Source organism: Oncorhynchus kisutch, linkage group LG22 (assembly GCF_002021735.2).
Source record: "Oncorhynchus kisutch isolate 150728-3 linkage group LG22, Okis_V2, whole genome shotgun sequence".
NCBI lineage: Eukaryota > Metazoa > Chordata > Actinopteri > Salmoniformes > Salmonidae > Oncorhynchus > Oncorhynchus kisutch.
This window is the reverse complement of record NC_034195.2, coordinates 41,759,291-41,777,942: the sequence shown is the minus strand read 5'-3', so window position 1 is coordinate 41,777,942 and position 18,652 is coordinate 41,759,291. Positions and strand designations below refer to the sequence as shown.

The 18,652-nt window shown below is 42.8% G+C and overlaps 1 protein-coding gene across 2 annotated transcripts in view; it reads left to right on the top strand.

The window, feature by feature from the left end:
• The window catches only part of tead1a (TEA domain family member 1a), a 100,387-nt gene that overhangs the window by 18,139 nt on the left and 63,596 nt on the right, over positions 1-18,652 (top strand). For both annotated transcript variants that reach the window (XM_031801990.1, XM_031801989.1), the window contains exon 3: positions 17,239-17,479. In XM_031801990.1, the coding sequence (XP_031657850.1) occupies positions 17,278-17,479 (202 nt within the window). In that variant the 5' untranslated portion in view covers positions 17,239-17,277. The remainder of the gene's footprint in view (positions 1-17,238; positions 17,480-18,652) is intronic.

Sequence of the window (18,652 nt, the reverse complement as noted above, 5' to 3'; positions counted from 1 at the left end):
GTATTGAAAGTTTTATTGAGTACAGGCAGTAACACAGGAGTCACACAACACTCTGGCTGTTCTCCAGACAGTGGTAATGCTGGAACGTGTCCTAGGCACTGTTGGCGGCCATGTAGCCTCCCTCAGAACCACTGATGATTTCCAGGTTCTCACAGTGTAGTATCAGCACAATCTACATAGAGGTGTGTGTGAGAGAATGGGAACTAACCGTGTCAATGAGTGTTTATGGGGAATGGGAACTAACCGTGTCTGAGTGTTTATGGGGGAATGGGAACTAACCGTGTCGATGAGTGTTTATGGGGGAATGGGAACTAACCGTGTCTGAGTGTTTATGGGGGAATGGGAACTAACCGTGTCGATGAGTGTTTATGGGGGAATGGGAACTAACCGTGTCGTTGAGTGTTTATGGGGGAATGGGAACTAACCGTGTCGATGAGTGTTTATGGGGGAATGGGAACTAACCGTGTCGATGAGTGTTTATGGGGGAATGGGAACTAACCGTGTCGTTGAGTGTTTATGGGGGAATGGGAACTAACCGTGTCGATGAGTGTTTATGGGGGAATGGGAACTAACCGTGTCGATGAGTGTTTATGGGGGAATGGGAACTAACCGTGTCGTTGAGTGTTTATGGGGGAATGGGAACTAACCGTGTCGATGAGTGTTTATGGGGGAATGGGAACTAACCGTGTCGATGAGTGTTTATGGGGGAATGGGAACTAACCGTGTCGTTGAGTGTTTATGGGGACTGGACATCACTTGAGTGCAGAATAGAGGGGAAATCTCAGTCCATCCCTGCCTCTAAACACTGGTCTGGTGAGCACCACCACAGGATGTTTGTGTCACCTTTATTTGGGGAAGTGATAATGGCTGGAGCGGAATAGGTGGGATGGTATCAAATACAACAAACACATGGTTTTCATGTGTGATTCCATTCCAATCGCTCCGTTCCAGCCATTATTGTGAGCAGTTCTCCCCTCAGCAGCCTCTACTGAGCACCACCTATCTGAGGAGATGAGAAAGAGAGAGGGATGTCACAAAACACTGCACTAAATTTGTGAAAAACAAACACAGGCCTGTAATACAGGGTGTATACAGGCTAAGAGTAGACTCCTATACACAACGTATATCCTACACTGCACCTGCATATACAGACCGATTGCTCATTCTTTTACACGCAACATACATACACAGAGACCGAGACTAGGTGTGTGTTTACTATGATCCAGGATGGAGGAATATCATCTGGTTGTCATCAGGCATGGTGTTGGCACACTGGGACGCATCACTGTCATCAACACCGCCTCCCATTGGGCCGGTAACTACGCCAACACAACAGGTACATAGACATTGGAATTTGATACCCCTGGTCAGGAATCCATTGTAGAAGGTGGAGGGATACATATGTGCTGAGTTGTGTAAGGCTTTGATGAGTTAGGGAACACCCATGATCGCAAAAGCCTAAGAAGAAAGTTACGTCAAGGTCAAAGGTGACTCACAGGTCCAAATTTTGCGTCCTCTGCCTCGTAGGTTTAGTGGTCCAGGGAGATGAAGTAGAAACCTGATCTGACTCCACTTTGTCGGACTCCACCTTGTTCTCTACTAACACAATGACCCGTCTCCTGAGAACAACTGCAGTGAGAGAGATAGTAAAATATGATGTCAGGAAATGCCATAGACAGAATTCAATTGGAGTTTAAGCGTTTTTACATCTTAGTGTTGCATTCAAGGTAACAGTCCATTTAACGACTGCTGCTTTATCAATTAGATTATAATGGATAATAATTTTGCCAAATAGGTGAAAAAATACTATGTGGAACTGAGGTGAGCTGTACCTAACCTACTTGTACACATTCAACCATCCTCTGTAAAGAACCATCTTTCTAACCAAATAGACAGACGGCGGTTTGTCAAAGTCAATAACATGTCATCCTCTCTACATGACAAATGTCCTAATAACAATGCGTCCATACAGCATCAAACTCTCGGTACCACCAGTGGCGATTTTAGCATGTAAATCTTGGTGGGGGGAAGAAAAAAAACATTGTGGGATGCATGCCACAACACTAAACAATACATTAATCGCACTATAATGGTGCCCACAAACTGTTAAGGCTTACATAAAGTTATGCCAACAGCAGTCCCAACACCTTACCACTGCTACACCTGGCTATCCCCGGAGCCTTTTCTGGCAGCGAAACAGTTCTTTTACTTTGTTGATTGCCCCTGTATCTGTCTGCTCCTCGGTTTGTTCCCCATGTCAGCATTGATGTCGTTATGTTTTCCCCTGTCCAGATGCTGTCCCTGTTTGTTTCTTGTCTATTATCCATTAAGTGTTCACTCCTTGTACTTGCTTCTCGTCTCCCAGCGTCAGTCCTTACAGATATGGCTTAAATAAATGTGGCTTCTATTGATAATTGAGATGTACAAACTATGGCATGAGGGGACGACAAGTGGATAAGAGGTATTTAAGACAATGTGCGAGCTAGGATGGACGTAGTCAATATAACTATTTCTTCAGCACTTTTGAAATGTACTGTGACAGAATTCAGAACATGTGCGGTTCTTAGTGTTCTCCCTGTTCACCAAGTCAGAACCGTAGGATAAATAAAGGGGGCATATAAGCAGACAATGAAAGCTCTTACAATATTCAATGATTACATTTCTCAAAAACAGGCTGTAGGCTACATGTGCACTACCAAGTCAGAACAGTAGGTGAAATGAAGAGGGGAAGATAGACCAAATTACTAAGGTGAGGCACAAAGGTAGAAGCTTTTAGAAGCTTCTAAAGCCAATACATAATTTTCTGAAATTTTCCAAGCTGTTTAAAGGCACAGTCAACTTAGTGTGTGTAAACTTCTGACCCACTGGAATTGTGATACAGTTAATTATAAGTGAAAAAATTTGCACAAAGTAGATCTCCTAACTGACAAACTATAGTTTGTTAACAAGAAATTTGTGGAGTGGTTGAAAAACGAGTTTCAATGATTCCAACCTAAGTGTATGTAAACTTCTGACTTCAACTCTATCTCCATAAAAATAAACATCTCTGCTCTCAAATGAATACTTTGTGTGCGGCAATAATGTTCTGCTCACTCAGTCACACTTGAAACTCAAGTTCAATTTGTGCACCCCCGCTGCATGTGCACTTGCTGGACCCATTCTCAGCTCACTCCTCCACATTTGTTGCTTTCGACTGGTCTGTGCGCTCCCCCAAGACCTATCATCTGCGCTCTCGACTCATAGGTGGTTGGCCAAAAAGCCGAGGGAGGAGCTGATTTTTGTTGTATATTTTTTTTATTTGATTTTTATTTAACCTTTAACTAGGCAAGTCAGTTAAGAACAAATTCTTATTTGCAATGACGGTCTACCAAAAGGCAAAAGGCCTCCTGCGGGGACGGGATTAAAAATAAAAACATAAATAAAATATAAATATAGGACACAACACACATCACGACAACAGAGACAGCACAACACTACATAAAGAGAGACCTAAGACAACGACATAGCAAGGCAGCAACACATGACAACATGGTAGCAACACATGGTAGCAGCACAAAACATGGTACAAACATTGGGCACAGACAACGGCACAAAGGGAAAGAAGGTAGAGACAACAATAAATCATGCAAAGCAGCCACAACGGTCAGTAAGAGTGTCCATGATTTGAGTCGTTTTATGAATTGATTGTTATTAACAGGGAAAACATAAAAGTTGAGTAAAGATCAATCTTGTCCTTCTCTCCATGGGCTGATATTTCTTCTGCGCGGCAGTCTCGGGGCTATTACGTGCCCGAGCGCAGCTTAGAGGGAACATTGATTATTACACAGGTGCACCTTGGGCTGGGTTCAATAAAACGCGCATCCAATGTCATTTTAGAGAAGTTGGCTGTGCGTCCAACTGGCCTCAGAACCAGCCCAGGACCTCCACATCCGGCTTCTTCACCTGCAGGATCGTCTGAGACCAGCCACCCAGACAGCTGATGAAACTGTGGGTTTGCACAACTGAAGAATTCCTCCACAAACTGTCAAACTATATCATGGAAGCTTGGGGTGTAGATCAGAAAACCAGTCAGTGTCTTTTAATAAAGTTTAGCTTAATCAATGTCTCGCATGATCAATGAATGATTAGCCTAATTAGCATCACATCCTAGTTGTTGCATCTTTAGATCTCTCATCTATCAAAATGCTTAACAGATATTTATTTCTATCTCTGTCATACAAACCACTGACACGTGGTGTACGTTAGAATGGTATTTTCCAGGCTACCTACATTTTGGAACACTCACAAAATGCTGTGTGCACATTGCTTAATATATAATTTGAAGAAATAATAGTTTAGCAACATTTTAAACAAAATGTCTTGATCTGTTCCATCAGTCTTGTTGTGTTTAAAGACTATAATATAGGCTATGCTGTAAATGTACCTGTTACGGCTTTCTTCCGTCAAAGGAGAGTCGGACCAAAATGCAGCGTGGTTAGTTCGATACATGTTTAATGAAATGAATAAACACGACAAAATACAAAAACAAGAAACGGAATGTGAAAACCTATACAGCCTATCTGGTGAATACAAACACACTGAGACAGGAACAATCACCCACAAACACACAGTGAAACCCAGGCTACCTAAATATGGTTCCCAATCAGAGACAACGAGAATCACCTGACTCTGATTGAGAACCGCCTCAGGCAGCCATAGACTATGCTAGAAAACCCTACTCAACCACAATCCCAATACCTACTAAAACCCCAATACAAAAACACACCACAAAATAAACCCATGTCACACCCTGGCCTGACCAAATAAATATAGAAAACGCAAAATACTAAGACCAGGGCGTGACAGTACCTTTAAAGCAACAAACTGTCGTTTACAGCTGGACATTGCACAACATAGTTTTGATTTCTCTGACAGAACCTTGACTGTTCAGAATATACACAGTGTACAAAACATTAGGAACACCTTCCTGATATTTAATTGCACGCCCTTTTCTCTCAGAACAGCCTCAATTTTCTCAAGGCTTAAAAATCCTTTAACCTGTCTCCTCCCCTTCATCTACACTGATTTTAATAAGGGATCATGTCTTTAACCTGTCTCCTCCCCTTCATCTACACTGATTTTAATAAGGGATCATGTCTTTAACCTGTCTCCTCCCCTTCATCTACACTGATTTTAATAAGGGATCATGTCTTTAACCTGTCTCCTCCCCTTCATCTACACTGATTTTAATAAGGGATCATGTCTTTAACCTAGATTCACCTGGTCAGTCTATGTATGTCATAGAAAGAGGAAATGTTTTGTACACTCAGTGTACAGTACTATAGTATTGCTATTGACTCCTCCATAGTTCAGAGACGAACCTCACTTGAACCAATCCAATGGAAATCTGCACTGGCTGGCAGTTGGACAGCAAACAAAAGTTTCCAGAGGGTTGTTTTTCACCTCCAAGTCATTAGCACGTGGGTGGGATGACATGACACTGCTGGAGGGGAGACACACGCTCTCCTCTCCTCATATAGTGAAGTAGCCTGTTACTGTAGCTGTCTGACTGGGCCTGAATCCTGAAAGAGTTACTATGCTGCCAGGTTAGCTTGGTCACTGATCACTTCAGAGCCCGATAGCTGGACATCGTCAACAGTTCAGAACCTTAGAGGGAACTGTAGACATGACACACATGGATCGTGTAAGGCACAAGTGGATCAACTATGGCAGTTGCTTTTTATAGCTGAAGATTATTTTCCCTCAACAAAATGTTCTGTTTTTACATAATTCTCTCAAGAACCATTCATAAATTAAGTTGTTGCCTGGAAACAGCAACATCTTTTTAATTTAGTGCGGTCAAAATAGATTTCCCATTTGTGTGTTAGGTTTGTTTTTGAAAGAAATGCAGCACCACAGTGTTTTGCGTCAGGGTGAAGCAATAAGTAAGGACATTGAAATTGTTCTGTGTGGTTTGCTACTACAGATTTCAAATAATATTGTATGATGAACGAAAATAATAATGTTTTTGTATACGCCCGTTTCAATTATTAGAATGAAATGGTTCAGGAATGTGTGCTAGTCAGATCAATCTTTACATTGAATATTTAACACAAAATTAAGACAAGGTTTCTATTTTAATGTTCTTGTTCCCAGTTTTCCAGCATACAATAAATGTATCTGAAGGTATCACTAGTAATCTGAATTGACTGAACTTGAACTGAATGACTCATCGTGGTGGAATTCAGTTTATCTCTAGATAGACAATGATAGACGTCAGACTCCAAAAAGAAGCTACATACTGTGTTTAATATTGGTCAAATTCACTTAAATTGATTAGTCTTTAGAGTGACCTGCATTAGGTCGTGCAGCCTCCTTGTATTATGTTATAACATGCAGGGTCTAACTCCAGCCCTTTCTAAACCCTGGAAGGCACATGTTCCTACGTCTCCCTCTCTTTATATCACTAATAAGAGCATTTCCATGGTGTGCAGTCAGGGGGTTGTGGTATGTCGTAATCTGCTCAGACTTAGGTAGCTGTTGAATGGACTGACATTTTGATTTCCTATCACAGCCAGTGATAATTAGCCAGTGTGTTTTGTATTCAGTAGAAACCTCAGAACATCTGTGAATAGCCTGTGTCTCTGCCTGTATCTGTCTTATTAAGAAGTGTTGCAACAGTCCTCTGCCACATCACTGACCTTGTTACTGCTGTCTTACAGGACAGAGCAACCTGGTTAGGACTGGGGGGTTCGTTAGTGGTCTTTGTGGTGTTGCGGCAGAAGCTGAGAGCTGCACCTCTAAGGATGGTGTTATCATTTGTCATGTCATTTGGAGCTGTGAATGGACTGGAGCTTCATCCAGCTGTGCTCACTGAGAACCAGTCTCTTCTGGCAATGAGGACGTCTCTCTCTGTCAGGTGTTGGAAGAAGGAGGGCACGCTCCTATCAGTCAGACATGACATTTTTTTTTAAATCATAGGATTAGGTCCCACATCTTGTTATGAATGTAGTGTAACTCCAATTGCATCAAATGCAGTGCAATCCACAGGACTTAGATGAGGAGGCAGAAGTCAGCATTTCAGAAATATTCTGGCTTTTGCATCCTCTCCTCTCCATTTCTCCAATTATGAAGGATGTGTAGAGTGTAATGGCATAGTAGGGTAGTAAATAGACCCGTTCAGGTGGAGGGATATTGAAATAATGGCATTGTGCTGAGGCCTCCCCAGAGAGATAAAGGAGCCGTGTCTCACTTAGCCCAGTGCTGTAATGGCACACTGAACAAGATGGGCACACTCTTTCACTGATGCATCATGCTATTGAAATGCAAAGATATATCTGACAGAGAAAAGCATGAAAGAAGGGATTGTCAGGTCATTCCTAATTGAATTTCCAGCCTTATGATAGACCCATAAACTAATAGCAGTGCATAAGTAATTCATGTTATCAGTAGAAATGGTCTGAATAGCACGGGATAAAAGCATTTTTTCTCAACGCTTGCTTGTAATATGTTGGAAAAGATCTAAGAACATCCTTTGTTTGTAGCCTCTTGTAGATAATTAACCCTTTTGTATTAAATCTGTACGTATTTATACACGTACGTCTCATTTCATAATTACAAAATGCTAAATTGTATTATGAATAACCTTGTCAGTGGTGTTCACAGAAATATGTACAGGCTTTGTAACTGCCATCTTTGTGTGCTTATATGGATATATATATTTTTTTTTAAGCCCTATTTCTTTCGGGAGTCCAATTCCTGTTCAATGGACAGATTAATAGAGAAACATCCCACTATACATCATTTCAGGCATGGCCATGTCCATTTAGTAATGTTGTGTTGAAGTGTTTTCACACTGCCCTTGTGGGAAACAGCTTCCCAGAAATTGCAGAAGATTGGATGCCATGGAGGCAGTGTTATGTGTTTTGGCTTCACTTTAGATGGATGCAGCTTCCAAGAGAGAGAACATCTCAGTCAGGACCACACTGCTGCTTGTGTTTACTGTTACAGTGGTAACATGATCAACCCCCTGGTGATGCAAACACTCATACATATCATTACATTTCATTACAACACACTGTCTGGCGACCTCCTTATTTCCCTGCACATACATCGAGGTAGCCCCAGAAGAGCTGGAATTAGAGCAGACAAGGGAGAGAATGACAGAGCGAGACGGCTGCCTGGTGTGGATGTATGCCCTGTTTCTGTGGAATCGCATTCATGTCATGGCGTTTGTTTGGAAGGCTGCCCCTGTCCCTGTCCCTGTCTGGAGGATGAAGTGCAGTGTAAGTATAACCACAGTATATTGCTGCATGAATAATCTCCCTCTCCCATCTGCCACTGGGGCCTCGGACAAGCAGTCCCACTCCAGCATCTAGCACGGCCAATTTGTACCAATCACAACATTCTGGCTCCCCTTGTCCCCCTCCCTCCTGCCCTGCATTAGTAGAGAATCAGTGGAGCAGAAAGACTGTTTGAGCTGAGACATTGCCCCGCATTGTGTACCATCGCAACATAACAGAGCAACCATGTCCAAACATCAGACCCAAATGAGTAAATTCAGATTCTCTTCTTAATGTTTAGTTTTTTTCCCACAGGAAGAGCTCAACCATTTATACACTCTTCTACTATGATATTGAAAACTCGGTAAAAATGTTAACATTGAGAAACAAATCATCAGACTTGTAAAAATTTGCCCTCTTGTTGCTCATAAAAATCATAGTTGGTGTATTCTAGAAATCAGGGGGGGGGGCTTTTCCAGCGGCCCACACGAACTGGAAATAATCAAGGCCCTGGTTAATTAGTTTTCATTACAGTGACGTGACTACTCTCATAGGATTCTGTTCTTTGCCAATTCAACACCACAATGCTGATCTGTAGGGATTTACTTATTACAGAAAACATCCTTGTGTCACACACTAATTCTCATTTAGTATGAGTACTAAATGCATATGTTACTCATATATTATACAAAACATATAATTATTTTTATGGTTTAGAATGAATAACATAGGCAGCCATCGTTGTGTGTTCCTAAATGCCTATATTTTGAACTTTGGTGGGCTGTGAATATGTATGTCTATGGTTGCCACGCACATATGTACAGTATGTACCACATATGCGTGTGGCTGTGCCACAGGAAAGAGCTTAATATTTTATCACGTTAGGTGCTGTAAGCCTCTTTCTACTTCCTAGAGAGATGGGTTCTGGGAAAGACACTTGTGGGAGTGTGGAGGAAAACCTCAGCCAGATATCCTGCTGGGCAGTGAGGAGTATGGTAGCTAGGCATCTCCAAAACGCTTCTGAGTGTCACTGTTGTCCTTTGCATAAATATATCTGCCGACAGATTCTGAAATGCCAAAAGAGTCCCTTTAAGTTAACATTATTCTTTGTTTACCTTATTGAATCCTCTCCCGCTATCTCTGCCATTTACTCCTCAAATCATGCTACTATGTCAAACTAACGAAAGGAGAAGGTATTTTAAATTATTAATTCAACATCTGACAACCCTTATTTATCAGCGGTAAGTGATTTACTAACTCCGTTCATAATTCTGTCAGGGGGAGAGAAATAAAAGACCACTCATTTAGTGATTGGAATGGAACGTTTTCCATCCCCACCAATAGCAGGAGTTAGTTGTGCCGTGTCAGCACTCGGCACACAAACTAATTGAGTCAAAGCTATGCCTACTCTGTGTGAGATTCTTTAACAGCAGCCTCCACCCCTATCAATCACACACACCCACGCACACTCACGCATGCACACACACACACAAGATCCTCTAGTGTACTGACATTCTAGAGGAAACATGTTAATGCTATAGTTGCTCTTTACCAAAAAGCGGGCTACATGAATAGGATCTTGTTTGAGAAGAAGGCGTTGCTGCTCGGCAACTGGATGAGAATGAGGGGAGGGTTGCAGCTGTGTGGCCATCTCCAGAAAGTCACTTCAATCAGTGTAGATCAAATCAAATTGTATTAGTCACATGCGCCGAATACAACAGGTGTAGATCTTACAGTGAAATGCTTACTGACGAGCCCCTAACCAACAATGCAGTTTAAAAAAAATCTGGATAAGAATAAGAGATAAAAGTAACAAGTAATTAAAGAGCAGCAGTAAATTAACAATAGCGAGACTATAAACAGGGGGTTCCCGGACAGAGTCAATGTGCGAGGGCACCGGTTAGTAGAGGTAGTATGTATATGTAGGTAGAGTTATTAAAATAACTTTGCATAGATGACAACAGAGAGTAGCAGTGGTGTAAAGAGGGGGGGTGGTGGGGCAAAGCAAATAGTCTGGGTCGACGGGGCTGACAAGATGTTCAGGTCTTATGGCTTGGGTTAGAAGCTGTTTAGAAGCCTCATGGACCTAGACTTGGCGCTCCGGGACCGCTTGCCGTGCGGTAGCAGAGAGAACAGTCTATGACTAGGGTGGCTGGAGTCTTTGACAATTTTTATGGCCTTCCTCTGACACCGCCTGGTAGAGAGGTCCTGGATGGCAGGAGGCTTGGCCTCAGTTATGTACTGGGTCGTTCGCACTACCCTCTGTAGTGCCTTGCGGTCGGAGGCCGAGCAGTTGCCATACCAGTCAGGATGCTCTTGATGGTGCAACTGTAGAGCCTTTTGAGGATCTGAGGACCATGCCAAATCTTTTCAATATCCTGAGGGGGAATAGGATGTGTAGTGCCCTCTTCACAACTGTCTTTGTGTGCTTGGAACATGTTAGTTTGTTGGTGATGTGGACGCCAAGGAACTTGAAGCTCTCAACCTGCTCCACTGCAGCCCCGTCGATGAGAATGGGGGTGTGTTAGGTCCTCCTTTTCCTGTAGTCCACAATCATCTCCTTTGTCTTGATCACGTTGAGGGAGAGGTTGTTGTCCTGGTACCACATGGCCAGATCTCTGACCTCCTCCCTATAGGCTGTCTCGTCGTTGTCTGTGATCATGCCTACCACTGTTGTGTCATCGGCAAATTTAATGATGGTGTTGGAGTCGTGCCTGGCAGTGCAGTCATGAGTGAACAGGGAGTACAGGAGTGGACTGAGCACACACCCCTGAGGGGCCCCTGTGTTGAGGATCAGCCTGTCAGGAAGTCCAGGATCCAGTTGCAGTGGGAGGTGTTTACTCCCAGGGTCCTTAGCTTATTGATTAGCTTTGAGTGCACTATGGTGTTAAACTTTGAGCTGTAGTCAATGAATAGCATTCTCACATAGGTGTTCCTTTTGTCCAGGTGGGAAAGGGCAACACAGGTGCAAGAGAGATTGCATCATCTGTGGATCTGTTGGGGCGGTATGCAAATTGAGTGGGTCTAGGGTTTCTGGGATGATGGTGTTGATGTAAGCCATGGTCAGTCTTTCAATGTACTTCATGGCTACAGACGTGAGTGCTACGGGTCGGTAGTCATTTAGGCAGGTTACCTTAGTGTTCTTGGATTATGGTGATCTGCTTAAAACATGTTGCTATTACAGACTCTGACAGGGAGAGGATGAAAATGTCAGTGAAGACACTTGTCAGTTGGTCAGCGCATGCTCGCAGTACATGCCCTGGTAATCAGTCTGGCCCTGCAGCCTTGTGAATGTTTACCTGTTTAAAGGTCTTACTCACGTCGGCTGTGGAGAGCATGATCACACAGTCTTCCGGAACAGCTCGTGCTCTCATGCATGTTTCAGTGTTAGTGTTGGCTACCCAGACTATTTGCATGCATGTTTCCGTGTTATTTGCCTCGAAGTAAGCATAGAAGTAGTTTAGCTCGTCTGGTAGGCTGAAAAGCAGCATCTCAGCCTTTAGCTCAGTGCGGATGCTGGCTGTAATCCATGGCTTCTGGTTGGGGTATGTTCGTACGGTCACTGAGGGGATGACGTCATCGATGCACTTATTGATGAAGCCAATGACTGATGTGGTGTACTCCTCAATGCCATCGGAGGAAACCCTGAACATGTTCCAGTCTGTGCTAGCAAAACAGTCCTGTAGCTTAGCATCAGCTTCATCTGGCCAGTTTTTTATTGACAAATTAAGATATGGATTATGTACTGTCGTGGCCAAAAGTTTTGAGAATGACACAAATATACATTTTCACAAAGCCTGCTGCCTCAGTTTGTATGATGGCAATTTGCATATACTCCAGCATGTTATGAAGAGTGATCAGATGAATTGCAATTAATTGCAAAGTCCCTCTTTGCCATGCAAATGAACTGAATCCCCAAAACACATTTCCATTGCATTTCAGCCCTGCCACAAAAGGACCAGCTGACATCATGTCAGTGATTCTCTCGTTAACACAGGTGTGAGTGTTGACGAGGACAAGGCTGGAAATCACTCTGTCATGCTGATTGAGTTCGAATATCAGACTGGTAGCTTTAAAATGAGGGTGGTGCTTGGAATCATTGTTCTTCCTCTGTCAAGCATGGTTACCTGCAAGGAAACATGTGCCGTCATCATTGCTTTGCACAAAAAGGGCTTCACAGGCAAGGATATTGCTGCCAGTAAGATTGCACCTAAATCAACCATTTATCGGATCATCAAGAACTTCAAGGAGAGCGGTGCAATTGTTGTGAAGAATGCTTCAGGGCGCCCAAGAAAGTCCAGCAAGCGCCAGGACTATCTCCTAAAGTTGATTCAGCTGTGGGATCGGTGCACCACCAGTACAGAGCTTTCTCGGGAATGGCAGCAGGCAGGTGTGAGTATATCTGCACGCACAGTGAGGCAAAGACTTTTGGAGGATGGCCTGATGTCAAGAAGGACAGCAAAGAAGTCACTTCTCTCCATGAAAAACATCAGGGACAAACTGATATTCTGCAAAAGGTACAGGGATTGGACTGCTGAGGACTGGGGTAAAGTTATTTTCTCTGATGAATCCCCCTTCCGGTTGTTTGGGGCATCCGGAAAAAAGCTTGTCCCGGAGAAGACAAGGTGAGCGCTACCATCAGTCCTGTGTCATGCCAACAGTAACACATCCTAAGACCATTCATGTGATGTGTGGGGTTGCTTCTCAGCCAAGGGAGTGGGCTCACTCACAATTTTGCCTAAGAACACAGCCGTGAATAAAGAATGGTACCAACACTTCCTCCGAGAGCAACTTCTCCCAACCATCCAGGGACAGTTTGGTGATGAACAATGCCTTTTCCATGATGGAGCACCTTGCCATAAGACAAAACTGATAGCTAAGTGGCTCGGGGAACAAAACATCAATATTTTGGGTCCATGGCCTGGATTCTCCCCAGACCTTAATCCCATTGAAAACTTGTGGTCAACCCTCAAGAGGCGGGTGGACAAACAAAAACCCACAAATTCTGACAAACTCCAAGCATTGATTATGCAAGAATGAGCTGCCATCAGAATTAATTGACCTCATGCCAGGGCGGATTGCATCGGTCTTGAAAAAGAAGGGTTAACCCTGCAAATATTGACTCTTTGCATCAACTTCATGTAAATTGTCAATAAAAGCCTTTGACACTTATCAAATGCTTGTAATTATACTTCAGTATTCTGCTTTCTGCTAAAATAACAATGTGCAAATATTACAATTGTTTTCTCTTTTATTGTCATTCACAGCCAATGCAGATCATGTATGGTGTCCAATACGGAAGTTTACATACACTTAGGTAGGAGTCATTAACTCATTTCTCAACCACTCCACAAATTTTTTGTTAATTAACAAACTATAGTTTGGCAAGTCGGTTAGGACATCTACTTTGTGCATGACACAAGTCATTTTCCAACAATTGTTTACAGACAGATTATTTCACTTATAATTCACCGTATCACAATTCCAATTGGTCAGAAGTTAACATACATCAACTATGTTGACTGTGCCTTTAAACAGCTTGGAAAATTCCAGAAAATGTTGTCATGGCTTTAGAAGCATCTGACATCATTTGTACCTGTGGATGTATTTCAAGGCCTACCTTCAAGGTCAGTGTCTCTTTGCTTGACACCATGGGAAAATCAAAAGAAATCAGCCAAGACCTCAGAAAAAATAGTAGACCTCCACAAGTCTGGTTCATCCTTGGGAACAATTTCCAAACGCCTGAAGGTACCAAGTTCATCTCTACAAACAATGGTAAGCAAGTATAAACACCATGGGACCACGCAGCCAGCATACCGCTCAGGGAGGAGACAAGTTCTGTCTCCTAGAGATGAACGTACATTGGTACGAAAAGTGCAAATCAATCCCAGACCAACAGTAAAGGACCTTGCGAAGATGCTGGAGGAAACATACACAAAAGTATCTATATCCACAGTAAAACGAATCCTATATCGACATAACCTGAAAGGCAACTCAACAAGGAAGAAGCCACTGCTCCAAAACCGCCATAAAAAGCCAGACTACGGATTGCAACTGCACATGGGAACAACATCTCAAGACATCAGTCAGGAAGTTAAAGCTTGGTCGCAAATGGGTCTTCCAAATGGACAATGTCCCCAAGCATACTTCCAAAGTTGTCGCAAAATGGTTTAAGGACAACAAAGTCAAGGTTTTGGAGTGGCCATCACAAAGCCCTGACCTCAATCCCATAGATAATTTGTGGGTAGAACTGAAATAGCGTGTGCAAGCAAGGAGGCCTACAAACCTGACTCAGAAACACCAGCTCTGTCAGGAGGAATGGGCCAAAATTCACCCAACTTATTGTGGGAAGCTTGTGGAAGGCTACCCGAAACGTTTGACCCAAGTTAAACAATTTAAAGGCAATGCTACCAAATACTAATTTGGTGTAAGTAAACTTCTTACCCAATGAGAATGTGATGAAAGTAATAAAAGCTGAAATAAATCATTCTCTCTACTATTATTCTGACATTTCACATTCTTAAAATGAAGTGGTGATCCTAACTGACCCAAGACAGGGTATTTTTACTAGGATTACATGTCAGGAATTGTGAAAAACTGAGTTTAAATGTATTTGGCTAAGGTGTATGTAAACTTCTGACTTCAACTGTAGCTACAGTGCCTTGCAAATGTATTCACCCCCTTGGCGTTTTGCTGCATTACAACCTGTAATTTAAATTACAGGTTGGATTTTTATTTGGAATTCATGTCATGGACATACACAAAATAGTCCAAATTGGTGAAGTGAAATGAAAAAAATTGGTTAAGTGAAATTTTTAAAAGTCAGTTAAGAACAAATTCGTATTTTCTATGACAGCCTAGGAACAGTGGGTTAACTGCCTTGTTCAGGGCCCCCTAAATAAGATCTGGTGAAACCAATTACCTTCAGAAGTCACATTATTAGTTCAAGTCCACCTGTGTGCAATCTAAGTGTCACATGATCTGAGTATATTTACACCTGTTCTGAAAGCCCCAGAGTCTGCAACACCATTAAGCAAGGGGCACCATGAAGACCAAGGATCACTCCAAACAGGTCAGAGACAAAGTTCTGGAGAAGTACAGATCAGGGTTGGGTTATAAAAAAACATTCCAAAACTTTGAATATCCCACGGAGCACCATTAAATATATTATAAAAAAATGGAAAGGAGATGGCACCACAATAAACCTGCCAAAAGAGGGCTGGCCACCAAAACTCACAAACTAGGGGGCATTAATCAGAGGGGCAACAAAGAGACCAAAGATAACCCCAAAGGAGCTGCAAAGCTCCACAGCGGAGATTGGAGTATCTGTCCATAGGACCACGTTAAGCCGTACACTTCACAGAGCTGGGATTCACAGAAGGGTGGCCAGAAAAAAGTCATTGCTTAAAGAAAAAAATAAGCAAACACGTTTGGTGTGTGGGAGACATGTGGAAGAAGGTACTCTGGTCTAATGAGACTAAAATCAAGGAAAATGCTATGTCTGGCGCAAACCCAACACCTCTCATCACCCCGAGAACTACATCCCCACAGTGAAACACGGTGGTGGCAGCATCATGCCGTGGGGGTGTTTTTCATTGACAGGGACTGGGAAACTGGTCAGAATTGAAGGAATGATGGATGGCGCTAAATACAGGGAAATTATTGCGGGAAACCTGTTTGTCTCCCAGAGATTTGAGACTGGGACGGAGGTTCACCTTCCAGCAGGACAATGACCCTAAGCATACTGCTAAAGCAACACTCGAGTGGTTTAAGGGGAAACATTTAAATGTCTTGGAATAGCCTAGTCAAAGCCCAGACCTCAATCCAATTGAGAATCTGTGGTTTGCCTTAAAGATTGTTGTGTACACCAGCGGAACCCATCCAACTTGAAGAATCTGGAGCAGTTTTGCCTTGAAGAATGGGCAGAAATCCCAGTGGCTAGATGTGTCAAGCTTAGAGACATCCACCCCAAGAGACTTGCAGCTGTGATTGCTGCATAAGGTAGCTCTACAAAGTACTGACTTGGGGGGGGGGGGGGGGTGAATAGTTATACACGCTCAAGTTTTCAGTTTTTTTTGTCTTATTTCTTGTTTGTTTCACAATAAAAAATATTTTGCATCTTCAAAGTGGTAGACATGTTGTGTAAATCAAATGATACAAACCCCCCCAAAAATCTATTTTAATTCCAGGTTGCAAGGCAAAAAAATAGGAAAAATGCCAAGGGGGTGAATACTTTTGCAAGCCACTGTATGCACGTATACAGTGCCTTCAGAAAGTATTCACACCCCTTGACTTTTTCCACATTTTGTTGTGCTACAGCCTGAATTTAAAATGGCTTAGATTGTCACTGGCCTACACACAACACCCCATAATGTCAAAGTGGAATTATGTTTTTTGAAATTTTAACAATTGAAATTAAAATGAAAAGCTGAAATGTCTTGAGTCAGTAAGTATTCAGCCCATTTGTTATGGCAAGTCTGAATACGTTCAGGAGTAAAAATTTGCTTAACAAGTCACATAATAAGTTGCATGGACTCACTCTGTGTGCAATCATAGTTTTAAATATTGACTTGTGAATGACTACCTCATCTCTATACCCCACTCATACAATTATCTTTAAGGTCCCTTAGTCGAGCTGTGAATTTCAAACACAGATTCAACCAGTAACATGGGAAAATATTTACATGTTTATGTTTTGTTCACATAATATCATTTAAAAGTATGCATTAAGGTATCTGTAATATAATATGTGTGGCAAAAACAAATGTAGACCTTAATAAATGCATTTCTATAGTTTGCCAAAAAAAAATACAATGTTGGGGGAGTGCCAAGATGGAGGCACGGTGGCTTCAACACAGCACCATCAACAGTCATCTAGTGTGTATATATAAATAATTTGTTTACATTCTGCTCTTTAACTAACTGACTGACTGTCTGTCTGTCTGTTCCACTGCTCCTCTCCATGTTCTCCCCCTAGTGTGCTCAGGGCCTGGGCTTGGACGAGCGCACTGCCACCATGGACCATAGCAGCTGGAGCGGAAGCGAGAGCCCTGCAGACGACATGGAGAGGATGAGCGACGAGGCCGACAAGGGCATGGACGGGGACCCCGAGGGGGTGTGGAGCCCCGACATCGAACAGAGCTTCCAGGAGGCGCTGGCCATCTACCCCCCCTGTGGGCGCAGGAAAATCATCCTCTCAGACGAGGGAAAGATGTATGGTGAGTAGGCTACGAGGAAGGAGGAAGAGAAGAACCCCAACGAAGGCTGTTAGACCTGCGCTATTGTTCACAGAAGTGGAGAATGTGGGAGCTAAATTTAGTTAGAATTATTAGAAGGAACACATATACTGTACAGTGTTTCTGGAAGTTAGTGAGAGTGTGAAAGTGCTGTAAGTTAGGGAGAGATGCGACCAGTCAGTCTCTGCTGGAGGCCTTGAGTGCTCCAGGAGGGAGGCAGGGGTTTAGAACTAAAGCTAGTGTGAACCATTACTGGGGAGCAGATGGTCTTATGTCTGCCACCAGCTGCGCTGTACACTCTCCCCCCTCCCCCTTCCCCTGTTTCTCACACACACACTCCCTCACTCTTCCTCACTTCTGTCTGCTCTCATGTAACCTCGTCCCCAGCCTATTTCGCACAGTGCACATAAGCCTAGGAAATCAATGATTCAAAGTAGGCCTTAGTGGGAGTGACCATAGAATTCTATGGGAGTGACCTACTGAGTGAAGAATTTGTCATAATTACATTTCTGTGAATCACACAACTGTGAGGTATGGTGAGGGTTAGGGGGGGAAGGTGTTGTGGGAGATGATTGGTTGGTAGATTAAGCCAATGCCTATGCGCCGGGAGATTCTCTTGATCTTTCTGTATTGGCTAATGAAGGCCAAGTTTGACAAGTTGGTCCACCAGACTCTTCGCACATTTGGTCAGAAGTGTTTGGGAACGAGATAAGCTCTCATGCTGTGGTGATTTTAGCATGTAAATCTTGGTGGGGCAAAAAATAATAATGTTTTAGGTGCATGCCAGCAAAGCCACAACACTAAACAATACATTAATTGCACTATAACAGGTATTCCCAAACTGTGTACAGGGCATGTGCAATGCCGTGGGGTACGCCATATAAAAATGGTGTTCACATTTTTTTTTAAACAACATTTTCAAACAGTCCTTTTATATTTTTTCAACAGGGCTATACATTTGGGTGAGTTTTTTTTCTCACCTGAGTAGCCTCGTTTCACTCCCAAAAATAAAATTAAACCATCTAGTGTTCAGCGAAGTAACACCACAATGTCAAATACAGGTAGCCTAGTCAAATAATTAACATCCAATCACATTAACCATTACTCTCTCACGGAAATTACAACAATGGTCAGTGTGTAGTCAAACGTAGCTGC